We start from the raw sequence: 18,661 nt of genomic DNA on the forward strand, positions 1-18,661 counted from the left end.
TTAAATGGCTGTGTGCAAACACCACTTTTTTTTTACCTCATTCTCAGTTAAGGAAGCTGAAGGAGATGAACTCTTGCTAAAAGCAAGAGTTGAAGATTCTGCTGCTGAAGCCCGATTTCGCTTCTTCAGAGGTTTACATGCATCAGACAGATTTTTCGTTGCTGTAAAATAATTTTGGTTTACAAAGTGAAGTTTGGAACTTTAAAACGTTATCTCCCTGACGCCATTTAAAATATTCCTTCAGACAAAGGAAGGAATGATTTAGGTAGGTCTTCTGGGCTGAGAATACGAAGTAAGTTTCTGAAACCACATCTTTTGGCTAGATTTTAAAAATAAAGAGGTTTCTATTAATCAAATATGTACTACAAATGGCTAAGAAATGTTTTCCCAATTTTTTTTTTCTTTGGCTCATTTCTATTAAAATCCAAGTATCTTGTGACTTATGACCTCTTTAAAGCAGAGGTAACAGTTACCTCCTCAGTTAAACATTAGAAGGCCTATGTGATCTCATGACAATCTGAGTACCACTACTGTTTTAAGAGGAAGGTCACACAGAGGAGCTGGGTACCAGACATTATCTACAGCACGTCATCACTTGGACATCATGCAGAACTTGCTGGAGCTTACTCGTCTTTGGCACATCATCATAAAACCTAAAGACATGCTCTTACAGAAGTTACCTTAAACTTGAGCATCATTAACAAGTCTGACTTTCAGATTTTGCTCCAAGGTTACTAAGAATTCCCTCTCGCGCTCCACACTGCCTCCCATCAACCATCATGTAAAAGGACTAAAATCACATAGTAACTGAATACATTGATGGTCACTGCACTTCATTTTATTGGGCTAATGCACGATGACAAGTTGGAGCAGCAGGATCTGGATCGCTGCTTGCTGAGATCACAGGGCAACAAGCTTTAATTTGGTGCCATCAAATGGTGAAGTTGTGAACTGCTGCTCCAAATCAGCAATACACAATTTCAGTCAAGTATAACGTTCCAAAATGGTGGTAGTGAAGGAAGAGGGCACGTTCCCCCCCCAAACTGTGGCACGCTGGCTGTAACTGGTTATTGCGTCAGCAAAATTTAGCCGGCTGCCTCAGACAACCTGTTTATTTTAAAATTATTTAATTGAAAAAGTTACATTAAAACTTATTCTGACCACATTACCTGACTGGTTCTTTTGTGAAGAGGAGGTTTCTGTGACCTTAGAAGAGTTTGTTTTTGCTGTTTTGTCATTGCTTGTCTCCCTCTGTCACAAAAAAAAATATGAAAAAATAAAAAAACTCCTAATTTATGAGTGGTTGGATAAAACTGGCAATTACTTTTGGATTTATGTTATTAAAAAGAAAGTGTCTTTACAAATATCTGAATGGTAATGTAGTTAAGCTAGCCCCATTTAAGTGATTTTAAAAACTCATTTACAGCACAGGGTACAAACCCATAAGCAAAGGAGGAAAATTAAAGAACACAGTATTCCAGTATCCCACTTATCCATCCCAAACTCAGCATATCAAAAAGGGGAGCTCTAAATGAACACAAGACATGTAAATTATCCTTACTATTCTTTGTCTAAATTGGTAAAATTAAAATCTTTCATTGTTAAAGGTAAACTGCAGAATTACTATATCAATTTGAGAATAAACCCTGTGCAGAATTTTAAGTCTCAGAGAGGATTGCTTTCAACTCCACAACTTATAGCAGTGCCATTTTTTAAATTACCATGGTTAAGATTGTTTCAGCATTTCCAAAATAAAACCACCATTTTCAAGGGAGCACAAACAACACATACATTTGCTCCAGATTGAGAATTTATCATTAAAAGTTTAGGCCGAAAACTGGGGAAGTTTTCGTCAAAGCTTTGCCAAAATTAGACACTGTTCCTTATACATGCCACTATTTTTTTTTCCTTTTGTATGTTACAAATTCACTCAAGTAATAAGTCACTAAAATAGTAGTCAAGAATGCTTAACCCTGAGAAATGCTCACCTGATCAATAAGAATAATTCTACAGAACAGAGGTTTTACATACTTTTTCATATTCTTCATCTGACATTTATTTTTTTTACGAAAGATGTGCAGGTGAACACCTCAAATATCAAAGAACTGGTTTCCTTTGTGAAAATTAATACGAATGGCTGCGGCACTACAGATGTGCTACACTGAGCTCTTACTGACTTCGAAGCCAACGAAGACACCCTACCACTAATGCCACCAGGCGCCCAGTATCAGTTTTGTAAGGCTACTGTTACACTTCTGTGCAAAAACCAAAGAAAATGTATAGTGTAGTTCACTCTTAAATTTAAAGCATGCTTTACAGAACCCCCATTTTGTTAATGTGCATTTTATATACATCCATGAAAGCAGAGATGAATGAATCAGTTTTTCCAACTTCCATATAGGTACTTATGACTTAGTTACTTTGTGCAAAAAACATTCAGATTTTGTAAAAAAGAATTAAGGACAAAAAGGAGAGGATAATGCACGACTCTCATGCAAGAAGTAAAACGCTGTGAAAAAAAAAGCTCCTTCTATCCAAAATGATTATAACAAAAGCCTGCAGGTAAACTGGGAACAGCAGAAGGAAGGTGTATGGTTAGTGTTGGCTTTTTTGAACCATTACATAGACGTTTTCACTGTCGTTCACTAAATGCTTTACTAAGCAGCAGCACATACAGCTAGAAATACCCTGGGCTGGTGAAGGCAGGAAAAAGACTAAGAGAGAATTCATAAAAGAAACAGCAAAGCAACCGTTCTACTATACCTGACCCTTCTGTGGACAGAAGGACAAACACTGCTAAATGCATTTAGTTTCCAAATTACCTAATATTTAGACATACCAGATTCCTTGTAACTAGTTCTGATAAATAGAGGACAATACTTTTAAAATGAACATTACTCAGTCAACATTATCAGTGGTCTGTAGCTTATGGGAATCATTCATCTCACGTATTTGTTTATTTTCCTGTTAATATTCACATCTGCATCACAGCATCAGAGATACCAGAACCTCCTCTGCATGAACTATCCTGCAAACACCCTTGATTCTACTTGTGATAGTGGGGGCTAACTGTAGCGTACAAATGCTGGTGGGACAGTAAAGAAGTAACTCTAGGGACAGTCAAAACAAGGACTTCATAGCAGGAATTAATTACAATAAGCAAACTTAATTATTCCATGGATCTAATGTATTATAGTGAATTCAAATCAATTCAACAAGTTTAAAAAAAGTCCAAAAACTTCTCCTAGAATATAAGAGGAATGTTCAATAACTAACCTCTTAGAGCAAGAAGCGCAAAAACCAGTTTTGGCCCTTCTTTCTGCAAAGGTAACAACATTTCTCTAAGAATTACCTTTGTCCCTTGCTAATAAGCTCATTAAGCCTGGCTATCTGTAATCCTATTTATTTTTTTATATTGAACTCTAAAGAAGTTGCCTGAATAGCCACAATATCAACAGAGATACTGAAATAACCAGCAACAAACTGATATCTACAAATGTGACCTGTGTAATTAATTTAAAATTCATTAAAAAATAAATCCACTACCTTTCCTTATATTAGGTTGTTTCTTTTAATCGCTGTAGTACTAGCATCCTGAGATGAGGTCTGCGATACTCACACTACAGTATGATATTGTAATAACATACCTGGAAACACTTGTCAGCTGAAGTTTCCACACAAGTAAAACCCATGAAGTTCACTGGTCTCCATGCATGACTAAATAAATCTACGCTTAAGATTTGGCCTGTATCCATATATGTAGTTGTAGTGACCTATGTAAGGAAAATTCTCATTTTCGCAAGCAAAGGAGCCTGTGATTTGTGTGAGATATACTGTAATATTGCCTGCGGTTTCCTAACATAAGAAATGGGTCAGCATGCCACTCTAAAATGTCTGTAGGCTTCCAGTTCTTTAAAACTAATTTTCCTGTTTTGCTTTACTTGCTTTCCTCTCCCTCCACTTTTCTCTAAACGAAGTATTGACTAAAGATATTTTTTTCCATTCTTGTATACATCGCTGAACTCCAATTCAGGAGGAATGAAAAAGAACTACAAAGCATGACAAGACGGAAAGGTCATGCCTCTGCACATTCCTCTGCGAAACAGATTTTCTCAGCATACGTTTTCACCACAGTTTAAGTAGCAAGTGCAACTTGTCATATCTCCATCCTCAAAACCAAAGAAAAAACCCCCACAGTGATAAGCTCACATGTATCTCTGAATATTTACAACAGTTTGCTTTGATATACGGACATTACTTTTTTAAATCCTGAAAACGGAAATGCTGACAAACTTAACTACAGCAATGTGATTGGTGCTGCTATAAATCAACCCAAACAAACCAACGACATAATTACCTTCCGATTATTCTGTTTATCCATCCTGAGTCTTTTCCTAGGTGCTTCCTGAACTTCAAAATCTTCTGTAGGTTCCTTTGTCCTCTTTTTTTGGTTTCTTTTATTTCCATGTAAGTTACCTTGGGATGGGGGATGGGGAAACTTACATGAAAAATAATCTAAAACCCACTTTCAAATTATTTTGAACTGATCTAGTTATTTAAGTTACTTTTCTTTCAGTCATTATTTTTAAAACATGGTTAAACATTAACACAGTTTGATAATCTCTTAATGCTTAAGGCCTGGTTTCTGGTGCTGAAGACTAACTCTAGAACACATCCAAATCAACTGCTTCATACTCGAGTTATTTTAGAAAGATGAGTCCACCTGCCTAAGCACTAGTTTAAGGTCTGACTATTACTGCCCAACATTTGTTTCGTATCTTCAGACTGCACGTGATTGATCTAAATAGCTTTTAACTCTCCTGCTGCTTTGTAACAGTCTCTTATCACTGAAATGAAATTTTAAGTCTCCTTTAAGCTCTCCAAATGATACAGATGGAGATACTGGCGACGTCTATTAAGGGCCCTCTGGAAAAAACAAGATATAACCAACGGTACAGATTAGCTCTCTCTTTCTGGTATGGCAGTTCCAGATTCTCTCTAACACACTTAACTTATATTTTACAGGAGACCGTAAGATCCCTTTGTGAACCAAAATCCTAGGAAGAGAATCATGTTGGTCATTTTAAACCAACGGACTTATTCATGTATTTAGCCGATCATTCACTGTAAAGTTGAAGCAGCTGCTAAATGACAAAAGGTCAGTCGTTAACCTGCTTTTCCACAGGTTCAGCTACTGTTTGCACTGGCTCTACCTCAAAAAGACAGATGAAGGTTTAGGAAGTGGTCTGTTTCCATCAGGATGAGATGACAACATTACTACACTCTCCAGCACTCTCTAGTTTATGAAGCTACAGAGTATTATTAGTATGAAGATTGCAAGCTCCAGGGGCACAAATACGTTAACTGAAAATTGCCCTACAGCTACGAGCATTCTACTCCAGTGGGAACAAATAGCTGTAATTATTAAAAATTTAGCAACTTGAAAATATGGGTAATTTTCAAATTAATGTTCTTAGCTAAACAATCTGGGACATATTCTATGATCAGACTCTGAATCCACAAAGCAGACTGAAATGGCTCCAGGAGAACCTGCTACTTACAAAAAGCCAGCAAAAGAAATCCCACGATATTCTTCCAAGTTTAAGATAAGAGGATTTGGGTAGGGGAACGATTGAACTGACATGTTTTCATCTGCAGATAACTATAAACGTACACAATATATGTACTAGAAACACCTGGTACAGGTACAATTTCAATTACAGTTCTTGCAATATGACACTGAGGAAGGTGAACAAAATTCAGCACTACAGTGTTTAGATATTTAATTTGGGTCCATTAAAATTCTACCGTCAAGGAAGACAACATCTGAGATAAAATAAAGAGATTATGATACGTGGGCGATTACATAAAAAAAATACACTCAATAGCTACTTATAAGGATGAACTGTTTGCACACAACACAACTTTCAATTACTTCTGGATCTTGATCTCCTTTTAGGTGAGTCTTGAAACACTTTACGTTTGGCCTCTCCAATATTCTTCAATGATGAACCTTGAGAGATACAGAATGTGTTTTTTTTTTAAACTGATATCCAAATATTTGACACTTAAAATTTAAAGTTAAAAACTTTTCAATTTTCCACAAAAATGATGTTATTTCACACACACACAGTTAACAAAACTGACTGCCATTTTTATACAAGTTTTTCCAAGTCTCACAAACTTTCAAACACTCCCTCTCATTCTTGTCATTGCCCAAAGCAGCACCTGTTGTCTTCTAATACTTCCATCATAAGTCCTCTTACAATGCTGTAAAGCTATTTAAATTTGGAAAATGAAAGCTAGTTAAATTTGATAAAGTTCACGAAAATGACAAACTATCTTCTTCCTTCTTTCTCAAATAAGCGACTCCAAAACCCCTCAAGTATTTTGCAAAATAATTGAGACTGTTTATCAAAACCAAACGCTAGACAACAGCAACAAAAAAAATAAAAGGAGAAAAAAAGGTATTTGCGCTCTGGTACAATGCCCTAAAAACTTTGAGTAGCAAAATAAAATGCCAAACGGATGAAAGTTTCAGATTAAAGTTTGGAATACTTCTTCCTGAGTTAATGATGACATGAGGTAATATACTTCAGGTATATATGAAGGAAAGGTGTAGCACTGATTAAACTTTTAAACCATTTCCTAACTATTCCATAAAAAACCAGCTCAAATTTTACTAGTAGTAACACTTCATCTTCCCTTTCCAGCTTCCACTCGTAACAGGCAGTGGATGCAATGGCAGCTGCTTGTGGGCAGAAGAAGAATGAGAAATCAGCAATCGCTAAACAGTAGAAGGTTTACATATAACAACTTTTCAGAACAATGAGCAAGAAATGTAGACTTCATGGGTTGCGTTTATTGTAACCATTGGCATTCCTTTGCTATTGGCACAAACACCAAGAATTAAAACTGGAAAACAGTGAAAGCTGTTTTCCCTACAGGTCTCAAATATGTGCTTAGTTTAACACCACTATGTATATCAAATTTAGTTAGAGTACACTAGCACAGTTTTACGTTTACCAGAGTCTTCTTCAGATTTGGGAGAGGTCACTATGGCAAACTTTGTGTTATAGCGAGCTTTCTGTTTTTCACTAAGCATGTTCCACTGCGATTCGAGCAGTTCTTCAATCTCCTCACTTGAAGCATCTGGATGTTCAGCAACCACCTATACATGCAGAAATAGGGTTGTATTAACAAAAGGTGACCATTGAAAAAAATGGCGTACATCTATTGCTTTGCAAAACTGGATACAAACAAGTTATTTAACATTTCTGCTGCAGACAGAACTAGATTAAAACCTTCTGTATCCAGTTTTCCTTTGAAGAACCATTTCTCTCTCTCTGTCTCTCTAAAAATTCTATTAGCATATTCAGAAGTAATAAGAATCATTTTGGAAGTACATATTTGCCTTTTAACATTCAAAAAATAGAGTAAGCTTAAGTCTTGCCTTGTGGTTATCCAAAAAATTTTGTATTATTTCTTGATGAAGTTTAAATCTATACCACAAAAGACAGACAAGCAATATTGGAATATATGCTTGCCTACAAAGACATCTACCATTTTGTAGGAGGACTCATTAAACACAGAACTCATTACACCTATCTTAGCAGAGAGATTTACACAAGCTAGCATCTGATGCAACATTTTCCTACATTAATTCACTGCTTTATACTATGTATATGAACATTGGGAACTCAAAAAGCTGTGCATCTTTTCTTAATAATAGGAGCATGACACATAATAGCCATCGATTTAAGAGAGTTTCTAGAAGTTTATTCAACACAGACAATCCAGTATTAAAAACAAAGGAAAAAAAATCCTCCCAAACTCCTCCAGTATTCCGATCCTTCTACTTGAGGAAAACCAGATTTAATTAATCATAGAACTCAGAAATCTCTATGATTGTATGATCTACAGAAATCAAACAGTAGCTTTAAAAACAGCCTCTCTCACCTCATCACCCAGCATTCTCCAAAATCTCATTAATGAAGTGATGTAATCAATACCCCAAAAATCACGGAGCAAAATGAAAACTAGGCAAACAAAGCCAAGTGTTCAAAGTGTACAAATTTTCTGTGATAAATGGAAGTGATTAAATCTAATTTCTTATAACTTGGTGTCTTAAAATTGCACTGCCTGTTGTCAAACAAGATACAAGTGTGACTGAAGCCTCTCCAGGGATTAGAACTTGTAACTTCCTTCCCTTGGGATTATTCCATGTCTAGAAAGGAAATTCACGCTGTAATTTTTCTCCTCGTATAGTACTAAGAGTTCTCTTGCTTCTATCTGGCATAACCCATCTGCATAAAGCTTGGACAATATAACTACATTTGGAGGCCTCTACTCAAAGCTTGATTAAAATCCAACAGTGTCAAAAAAGTTATTGAAAGGAGGGAATGTAGACAGACACAGAAGATACCCCTCCAACAAGTCTCACTTCTTTAGGAAAAGAAACTAGCATCAATTTTGACCACTGCTGCTAAAAGTGTATAGTTCATTGTGCTCAATTAGGGCACAGAGTTATTTGACTCTCTGGGAAATAACTGGCTTTGTTCACAAAAATGAGATACAGTTTAACATCATCTCCAGTTCCACCAAAATATGAATAAAACCAACTTTCAACTGAGTAGGAGTGCTTTGAAATGACAAGCAGAAGACGCGCATGGTTCTTAATGGTTAAGGGATCCTTGCAAAGAAGCCCTCAAGGGAAAATGCCCAGCAGTCTTCTCCAAAGTCTTCACACTGAAATACTCCATCCCAGCATACACACTGGAAATCAGGTATTTGGTATCCTGGTGTATGTGAAAACCACATGCTTCTCCCAGGCACTTATCTAACTAAGCTACAGAACACATGGAAGATCTTTTATTTGGTTTAGGAACTAATATCACTATAGGTGTGGAAAACATGGTAATTAGACCAGGCACGACCTTGCTCATCCGAGCAAAATGTATTACCTTTGATGTTCAACAACTCCTTACACATGCAGAAATCTTCAACTGTAAACCCAACCGACAAAATTATTTCTTAATTTATCTCAAAACAGACTCAAGGCCTAAATCAATGTATTATTATAAACAGCACAGCTGTCTGCCTCTCACTGAACAATACCTTTATCGCGAGTCAGACACTCTCTTCTAATGATTCCTAAGGTTGCATTTCACAGAGGAAGTGCATAAGAATGCCAATAGTACAAAATATAACTTTATGCCTTTGGTAACAGCACAAAATACTTCATGCGTCACTACAACCACATAAGTGTTCCAGGCTTTGAACACCTCCCTCAGGGCAGCATGCCTCTTAAATCATTAAAAACATTTTCCAGCAGTTCATCCAGTCTTACAGCAGCCATCATTCATTTCTAAAAATTTCAACTATTCCTCACCCTCCTATCCCCAGAAAAAGTGACACAATAAGTACTAATTAATAAAACTAAACTCATATTTGAATCCTACTACTGTACAAATCTGGACTCCAAGAAAACCACGGCAGAAATAGCTCCACTTTTAAAAGAGTTCGTGATTACTAGAAGCCCCAAAAGAGAAGTCTTCAATCATTCCATTCACCTCCATCCCTTCCCCAGTCTGGGGGCCAGAGATAGATCTGTATTTTTCCTTTCTCCTAAGTTGCCACACGCAAATACTAAAGTAGCCATAAGATGCCACCAATACAAGTAGCTCAAAAAGAGGTATGTCTTTTCAGCCAAGGTTATCACTCCTCCTAAAGCATCAGAACATCTACAACAGCAACAAACTATTGGACGGAAAGCAAACCATGCAAGTTGAACCAGATAAGCTTAATGGAATAGGAAACTCCAAATATGACTTTGGGTACAATCTCTGCCTTCCACCAAAGGCAAAGACGCTGCCATTTTAAAAGCAACATGACGGGCTGGAAATATAAACCAAATTCGGGTAACTTAGGTTCTGTGTGAGAAGCACAAATACCTAAAATACTACTTCTGCACTTTGCCAGTTAACTTTGCATCAAGAGAAAGGAAAGACTCTCCTCCCCGGAGCACTCCAAGGGACTGTTACCTACAGTTCCCTGGTATACAGAGTGTTCCTAACCCAGTTCTAGTCTATGGAGATAAAAGCTTCTCTACCTATCAGAATGGATCACACAATCAGGTGGATTTGGGTTTTCATGACTGATCTTATTAAAAGGTATTCTTGGTAGAAATGCTAGTATATCCTCTCTTTAAATATATGCAATATTTTGAAACTCACTGCCTTCTATTTATAACGCTACTCAATATTAGCCACTATCATCAGTGTGATTTTCAAGCTTATGCAAGTTTTTCAGTTTCCTGAAATGACACTTGAAGACAAAGCAATTCTTCAATGTATTGTAATAGTCTTTACATTTTCTACCTATTAATTTGAGAATTACAGTATAACCATAGTAGGGGATGAAGCTTGATAACTGGCACAGAAAATAGAAATATAACATCAGAGATTTGGCATGTCTCTTCCGTGGTAAGATATGTTTGGCTAAGACTCCATAAAACCAGTCATAATAATCTCATTTCTTCCAGAGAAGTAATTTCATGCCTCCCGATATTGCACAAGAATTCTTGCTACCTACCTTAAAGGCCAAGGAAATTCCCCCTTGCCATTATACAAGACACAAGGTTACTTACAGAAAAACTGAAAATAGAACTCTAGTCTCTCAACCGTGAGACAGGTGATTTACCCATACAGCTTTTCATCATGAGTATATCAAAATCTATATTTAATAGTCTGGCTACAAAACCCCTTCCTTTCCACAGCCAGCAAACTGAACTGCCAATGCTTTTCTCCATTTAACCAAAGCCACTAAAAGATATGCAACATTGCGTTAATTCTAATTCTCAATATTAGCTTAAGTTGCAATGATCTAAAAAGATCTTAAGTTTAAACACAACTAATGTCTTCCATACAACAGAATCTGGTTTTCAATTTTTCTTTATAAAGTTCATATCTATTAACGTTTCTAACACAAACATCCTATAACGAAGTCAACCATTCACAGCTAAAGAGTGTGACAAAGTCACCACTAACTTTGTGGTCCTTCTGTGGGTATTATGGAATAGTACATGAAAATACGAGAAGTCACACTTCTTTCAGTGCATGGAATTGTACTGCAAATAGAGCAGAGGGTGTGAGGAAGAAAAATGATGGTCGTGATTTTAAAGTAATGAGCTAGAACAGCAGTACTGCTTTCATACCTCTAACAGTCTTCCTACGAAATGTTGATATTAAGGTATTTATTCTACCTTGTCTTGGAGTGCAATCCTCTCTAGAGGACCTAGTTTCTGTTCCAGCAGACTGCACGCTGCCAGTGATTTTCACAAGCTTTGTTAACCAGCTTCTTTTGAAGCTCAGCAAAAGATCCTAGGTGGTCAAATGGAGTTTTTGAGTAGTTCGAAGACAAGGGAACAAACCAAAGGAATTGAGCCACATTTTCAGAAACAATGTACAAGCTAACTACAAATAGATTGTCATAAGCAGCATAACCTTTGTTATATTTGCCTGAGCATACGTATGCATACCTACAACATTTTTCATACATAAACCCAAGTTATGCCTAATACAAAGAACTATTAGATTATGTAGGAAGAAACTAACATGATTTACGCTTACAGTACAATGGCATTATCAGTATCTTGTTTACATTGCTTATCTACACTCCTTTCTTTCTCTGTTACTGTCTAGACTAAGATTTGACGCAGGCATACCTTGTCAAGCCCAGAGTATTATAGATTCTACAGTAACAACCAGTTTTCGTCCACTAAAGCAAACAAGTTTCTTCAAGTACAGAAATGAGAAGAGGCAATCAACAACAATAACAGCTAAAGGAGACTAACCTCATCTCTGTGCTTCTGACAAAAGACCAAAAACTGAGATACTGCATCGCCTTTTCTGCTTCGTGGAGTAGATGCTGGAGTTTTCTTTCTATTGAGAGGGGAGCCTATCCCTCTTTTGGATTCTGCCTGTTCAGATGACTTTTGAGGAGTAGTATTCTTAGTCTCCAACTGACTGCTTTCTTGCGTATCATCAGTGGCAGACAATTTTGATGTCCTTCTCCTCCTCTTGTTAGGAATGCCAGACTCCTTCATCGATTTCAGATTTTGAGTGGTTTCTTCGCTTGAGTAAGATGACTCGTCCATCTCCTCTAATGGTTCCACAGCAATGCCAACTTCCTTTGCCACTCGAGGATTAAGATGAGGTCTGTCCCTAACATAGATGAAGGTGTACTTGGCCTTCCGTTCTTCCACTGTCATGCCTACTGCTTCACTTGCTTGCTTAACACCCATGTCCCACTGTGGCCGTAGCTTCCCTGAAACAGGCTTTAGCATCTGCAAGACAAGATAACAGCATGAGAAATTCGCTCGCTTTTGATTTCAAAATGCCAACATTAACACAAAACAATTCCAAGAGACTAAGTGTAATGTGTGATTATAATTCAGACATTCAAATGGCATTGTGTTTGATAGCACTGATACCATGCAGGAACCAATGGCAAAGCAAAAGAGTACAGATTTTTAATAAGTAACTACCAGTGGTAAATCATCCCATTCTTTGCATCTCTAAGTACAATATAAGCCTACAAGCCTCTGTAGTACAAACTGGTTTTAAAGCTTTCTAGAATATCTATTTATATCCGTACATAGCTGTAACGGTAAAATACAAAGCTGCAAACCTTGTCTGACTTGGTAGCCTCTTACCTTTATTTTCTCTGCTTTAGTGAGGGCTTGTTTTGCACTTTCCTGGCATAACTGTTCAAACTGGTCTTTTTCTTTGAAGGGCACAAGGCTCTTCTCAAATATCCAGGCTCGCTCTGGGGCATCTCCAAAAAACTGAACATGATATTGACGAAAACTCTTTTTCTGTCCTGAAAATTAAAAAAAACCAAATGTATTTAAGACACATCTTAGGTTGTTCTCTGCACTTTCAGACTTGAAGTCTTTTGCAAGCTGTTGTAGTTACCATGACAAAAGCACAGTACAACTGATCAACCTTTCAAAAACCCACTTAACCATCTTGAAAGTCTGTGAGCTATGATCTACGAAGTTGGACACAAAAGCCCAATAGTTTAATTCCAAACAAGAACATGCTTTGCTAAATTACCTTCAGATTACAATAATCTGTCCGTGCCTTCTATGTATATTAACTTACACGTAGGCCTGGATGTTTCTGAAAATGCTACATTTGAAAAAGTTTCCAAACCCTGGATAGCCTGTGCACTCAGCCACATCTCTGATTAGCCTAAACTTTATATTTTAATATTCTTGAATAGAAACACATACTTCAGCTAGTTTTAACACTTGTAATCACAACTCCACCTTAACCAAGTAAGGAATCAAAGCAAGAAATAAAGAGCATTTGGGTGGTGGAAGGGAGAACAGGAAGATAAGAGAACAATTCTGAAACATAGACAAGAAACACTCATTTTTCTAAGATTGTGAAAATAAATATTGGTTTATTGTATTAAGATATAGGGATACAACCTTCCCCTTCCAAATATCTCAGCGTGTCTACAGTGATGGGGGAAGACAACACTTCCAAAATTTACCACAGTTCACAGTTAACCAACTTCTAAAAGGCAGAGGTAAGAAAATCAGACTTTAAATGTCCTCCAGCATCTTCTTCATTAAAACTCGCAGATTTGTTGTTTAAGTGTTCAAATTATGGTCTTATTTAAAAATAGGAGGTTTTAACCGTGATGACTTACAATTTTGAGTTTGTAAATTCTATTCTGCTAGAAAAGGATCAGCTACCCCCCTACCCACAGTATCTATGGTTCTTCAAGGTGTCACCACATTAGTATGTCTAATGTAGTATAGGAGGAAAAGGACATCAGGATGTCTACCCAGTCAGAACAAATAAGTCACAGTTCTTTACAGATGTCTTTAAACTAGGTCTAGATTTTGCTAGGTTATTCACACAGTGCATGTCTTCTGCCTTAATCACCAACTCGTAGTCGGTTGCTTCATGCGCTATTATCACTGGGTTTTTTAAACTTACAGTGACTCATTTGAGATGAGATATGAGAATCCAGAGGAATGGCATAGGGAAAGCTCTTGGGACTGTATGCATCACACATCCAGTCCAGCAGTCTAGTACATGTTCCAGTAATGCACAGTCGGGAGCAATTCCCTTGCACGGTTAATTATTTTGCCCTCATCAAGAAAATGTTGCTTAACTAGGGACTACTGAGCTCCGATGACTTAATCTGTCAATGATGAAATAGAGGATAGTTTTCATATTTTACCAGGATGTCCTAGCTGCAGACAGAGAGATGGCACAGACAACATCTACAACCACTTGTAAAGATCTGCCTCTGAGCAGCCAACAGCCCAGTTCCACGCAGACACTGTGCTCCTTTTACAATATAATGCTGGATATATAACTGCCTAATGAAGGAGTCTAATAATAGAACCACTAGAATAATTGAACCTATTGGTAAATCTTCAGATATCTTCTATGGGCTGTGTTTGTATCAATGCTCGTGGATAAAATAACAGAATTCATTGAGGGTTGTTATATACAAAGACATCACTTTGGGCTCACAGAACCCTGGAACCACTAGTTACTGAAGGTCTGGGGAAGTGTTCTGGGGACCTACCGCTATTACTTGTCTTTTTCGGTACCCTCACGTCTGTGGGTGACCACAGGCAGAGCCGGGATACTGGATGACATGGAGCTTTAGTCTGACTCAGTATGGGCCTTTTTACATGAGTGTGTGCATCCTGTAAGTTCAAAGTTATAAACTTTCCTCAAGCATAACCAGCTGGAATGATGAAATCAAGTATTGGTATCCAGAAATTCAGATTGTTTATAAACACTGTTGAACCTAATCCTAGAAATGAGAAATAGAGATCTAGCTGAATATTTCTACAACTCCCAGACAAAAGGACTCTTCTGTTTAGAACAGGAGACTTTTGATTATGCTTCAATTGTGGACAGGAGGTGAAAGATAACACAAGGCTGGAAATATGTAGTGATGGAAATATACACATCAGTGGTCATTTATCAGTTATTACAGCTCCCCAGACCTGGTCAAACTTCCTGAAGGGAAAGGCAGGCCCAAGCCAACTCCACAGCAAATATCAGAAACGATCCTCATCCATATTACATGAAAGAGATAGAAGTTAACATCTCAAAGTACATGGGGTGGGCTCTTCTTTCTGTTAGTACTCTACAGGTTGCATTCAGACATATGACATTGGTTTTTGCTAGATCTATTTCTATAGTTTCTTATAAAAAGCTACCACAGAGATTCTTGATAATGAAGCATAAACCTTGTTCCTTGCAAGAAGCAGAGTAATTCAGCTGGGAATAAATAAACAGCCTTATTTCTCTCAAAATCCAGCTCTTTACTGCATAATAGACCTAATAATCCAAAGACTAAAATCACAGGATCAAAACTCTGAAAGACTGCGACAAGAAAAATTTGTCTGAGGAGTCTACAATAACCATTCTAGCAATCATATGAATGCTTGAAAGGGTTCTCAAGAAGCCGTTTAGTTTCCTACCAACATTGAGCCTAGCTATAATCCTAGAGATCCTCCTTCAATTTGTTCTTGAAAACCTCCTATGAATGAAGTCACACCATTTCTCCAGGCAATCCACCCCAATGCTTCACTACCTTTACCTCTTCTAAGTTCTTCTGAATACGTAGCCTAAATATTCATTGCTACTAAGCTCTCTCCTTCCCAGAACAAGAAGGGTTTATGCCTTTTCTTCTTTGCATGTAACTCAAGTTATTTAAGGCCAGTTATTCAGTTCTCCTTTAGCTCCTTGTCAGATTAAACATCCCCAGTTCCTTCAGTCTGCCTGTGCAGGTAGACTCCTAGATTTCTGTTCTTTCCATCCTCAGAACCTTCTCTATTTGGTCCATGTTTCTTCAAATAAGACGTCCAAACAGAAGGAAAAGAACAAAGTACTCCCGTTGAGGCCACACTATCACTGGAAAAGCAAAGCGTCTACTTCATGCTTTTTCTAAGCAACACTATTAATTTATGTCAGTGCAACTTTGGTCTTTCTGTAGAGAAAACTACAATGGGTTATCACGACTCTCCAATACCTTTCTGCAAAAATACAGCTTTTCACTCATTTCCCAGCTTGATCACCTCCCACTGTAAAAATTACACACTTCTACTGAACTACTTTTTTTTTTCCAGACCAGACCTCCAAAGTGTCAAGATTATTCTGACTTCCAATCCTACATGTTTACAGTCCTTCCACATTGGGAATTTGTAATACTGGTGCAAATTTCAGATGTATACTCTAGTCTGCCTTCCAAGTTCTCAATGCAACCCTTGAAAACTACATTAAAAAAACCCACAAAAACACTCCCCACATATGGAAATGCATAGTTAAAAGTTACTGAAATCTCTAGTGACAAGTATATGCCTCACTCTGTCCATAACAATGGAAGTCAACACTTCTGCTTGATCTAATAAAATACATGAAAGTACATAGAAGCATAAATATTGAAACAAAGTTATGTGCTCCTTCTTTGGTTTGACATTCCTATCAGCTTCTTGTTTTTCTCCTTAATCTGTAAGTTTCCTGGATTCCATTTTCAGGTCTTCAAACTTTCAGCACAGTTTGGCATAAACATAGTAAAAAAGAGTTTACAGTGCTCAGCTGGAGTTAAAAGTAGCGAGGGATGCAATGTGCAGCAAGAAGAGTTTCTGTAAATACAACAGGAGCAAAAGGAGGCTAAGAAGTGGTCACTGAGTCAGGGGACTTGAGTGACAAAGGACTCAGAAGAGGTTGGGGTACTCAATGCCTTCTCTGTCTCAGAGTTCTGTTTGTTTGTTTGTTTTTTAAACTGTAACATTTGCCCCCAAGCCGCCAGGTCCGTCTGTCTAGTGATAAAGGCTGCAAGACTGAGGCATGACCCACAGCATATTAAGAAGTAGTCAGGGAGCACCTAATCAAACTGGACACCTATGAGATGATGAGACCGGATGGGATGCCTGACAAGGAGCTGAAGGTGTTGGCCAATGTGATTACAGGGGTCATCTCTGTAATTTTTGAAAGGTCACGACCAGCGAGATACCCCAGGACTGGAAAAAGGCAGACATTGCAAACATCGCACCTATCTTCAAGAAAAACAAGAACAATCTGGGGAACTACAATCTAGGCTGACTAGCTTACAGTCAATGACTACAAGACCATGTGGCAAATTCTCCTAAAAGACATGTCCAAGTACATGAAAAACAAGAAGGTGCCTGGGAATGGCCAGCACAGACTCACCAAGGGCAAATTGTGCCTTATCAATCTGATTCACACAGCGCTAATAAAAAAAGCAGTGGACACAGGTTGAAAGAAAGGAAATTTCAACTAGATAAAAATCTTCTTGCCACAACGGCTGCCAGTCCATGGAACAAATTGCCCAGAGAGGCTGTGAAGTCTCCAGCCTTGAAACATGAACTATTAGACTCAACAAGGCCCTGAGCAACCTGCTGGAACTTGGAGACCATAGGACTTGTAGAGGACCCTTCCGACCTATATTACTTTATCATTCTACAACCAGAGCGGATAAGCCTCCAAAGTTTCAGGTATCAGAACAGAGAACAAAGCTGCAGATGAGATTAAGAAATAGTACAGATTCTTACCTAAAAATTTCATTAACCCTCTACAGTCCCTGCATTCGGAATCAACTACTGTTGTCTGTATATACCAGTACTGACTCCATGAATCACAGAAAATTCAGCTGCCTGAATTATGGATTGCTTTTAGCAAAGCACAATCACCAGCACTATTTAATTCCCATTAGCTTTCAATATAATTTTTAGCCCATATCACTTCTCCAAGCATCTCCATAAAAACCAATCGAAAGCACCATCATATAATTTTTAATAAGACTCCACACAGTTTCATAGATAACAATTTTGATTTCTTTTGGAGATTGTTCCAAGTTAAAAAGACAGAGTGGAAAAAAACCTCCGTCTGCTATGTGCTTAAGAACAGTGTCCACATGATTCTAACATTACTCTTGACAGTAAGGAGCTGATTCAGTTGCAAATATAACCGAATAGTTAAAATTAAAACCAGAATTTTCCTAAAATAATGGTTATGTATGCCTGAAGAAATCTGGATGTTTGTAGCATCACTGACATACCTTTTAGTTTAGTGTAGGAATGGAGAACAGGATCAGCAGAAACCATACATGGCCACCATGGAAAACCAGACACTTTTGACCACACTAGATCTCCTATATTATACTTTAACAGATGAACTTTGTCTTCTTTGACAGTACTTTGAGTTGAATCTCTCTTAGCAGGAGCCTTAAAAGATAAAAAAAGAAAGCAAGCAACCTGTCATTATGTTTCTTCAGATATGCACTAGGATTACTAAATAGCACACAAAAATAAACAACAAACTACAGTTCGTATTCTGCTTAAACATTCTTATTATATACAATAACACAGAGTGGTAATGGAAGGAGGGAAATAAGAAATAGTTCACCAGAATAAAGAGCTACCATGTTTGTTAAACATAATTATATTTCACATGTAATAAAAACCTCACATCTTAATCTCTTTTCTCTCAGAGCAAAAAAAAAAAATCCAAGTTCCATTTATGTTTTTGTTTTTAGTTAGAAATACTGGCAAGTAGGCTGTGGTTTGCCTTTATCATTTCAAATAACTGCTGAC

The 18,661-nt window shown here is 37.4% G+C and overlaps 1 protein-coding gene across 9 annotated transcripts in view; it reads right to left on the reverse strand.

Moving 5' to 3' along the window:
* Positions 1-18,661, reverse strand: part of NSD2 (nuclear receptor binding SET domain protein 2) — a 102,490-nt gene that overhangs the window by 28,257 nt on the left and 55,572 nt on the right. For 8 of the 9 annotated variants that reach the window (XR_010606183.1, XM_065634925.1, XM_065634923.1 and 5 more), the window contains 8 exons: positions 18,127-18,292; positions 12,716-12,882; positions 11,855-12,346; positions 7,027-7,171; positions 5,936-6,013; positions 4,358-4,476; positions 1,170-1,251; positions 37-161 (listed from right to left, as the gene is read on the reverse strand). Coding sequence is in view for 8 of the 9 variants with exons in the window: in XM_065634925.1 (XP_065490997.1) it covers positions 37-161; positions 1,170-1,251; positions 4,358-4,476; positions 5,936-6,013; positions 7,027-7,171; positions 11,855-12,346; positions 12,716-12,882; positions 18,127-18,292 (1,374 nt within the window). In the remaining variant the exon portion in view is untranslated. The remainder of the gene's footprint in view (positions 1-36; positions 162-1,169; positions 1,252-4,357; positions 4,477-5,935; positions 6,014-7,026; positions 7,172-11,854; positions 12,347-12,715; positions 12,883-18,126; positions 18,293-18,661) is intronic. The other variant, XM_065634926.1, reaches the window with a different exon arrangement.

The sequence above is a fragment of the Caloenas nicobarica genome, chromosome 4 (genome assembly GCF_036013445.1).
Source record: "Caloenas nicobarica isolate bCalNic1 chromosome 4, bCalNic1.hap1, whole genome shotgun sequence".
NCBI lineage: Eukaryota > Metazoa > Chordata > Aves > Columbiformes > Columbidae > Caloenas > Caloenas nicobarica.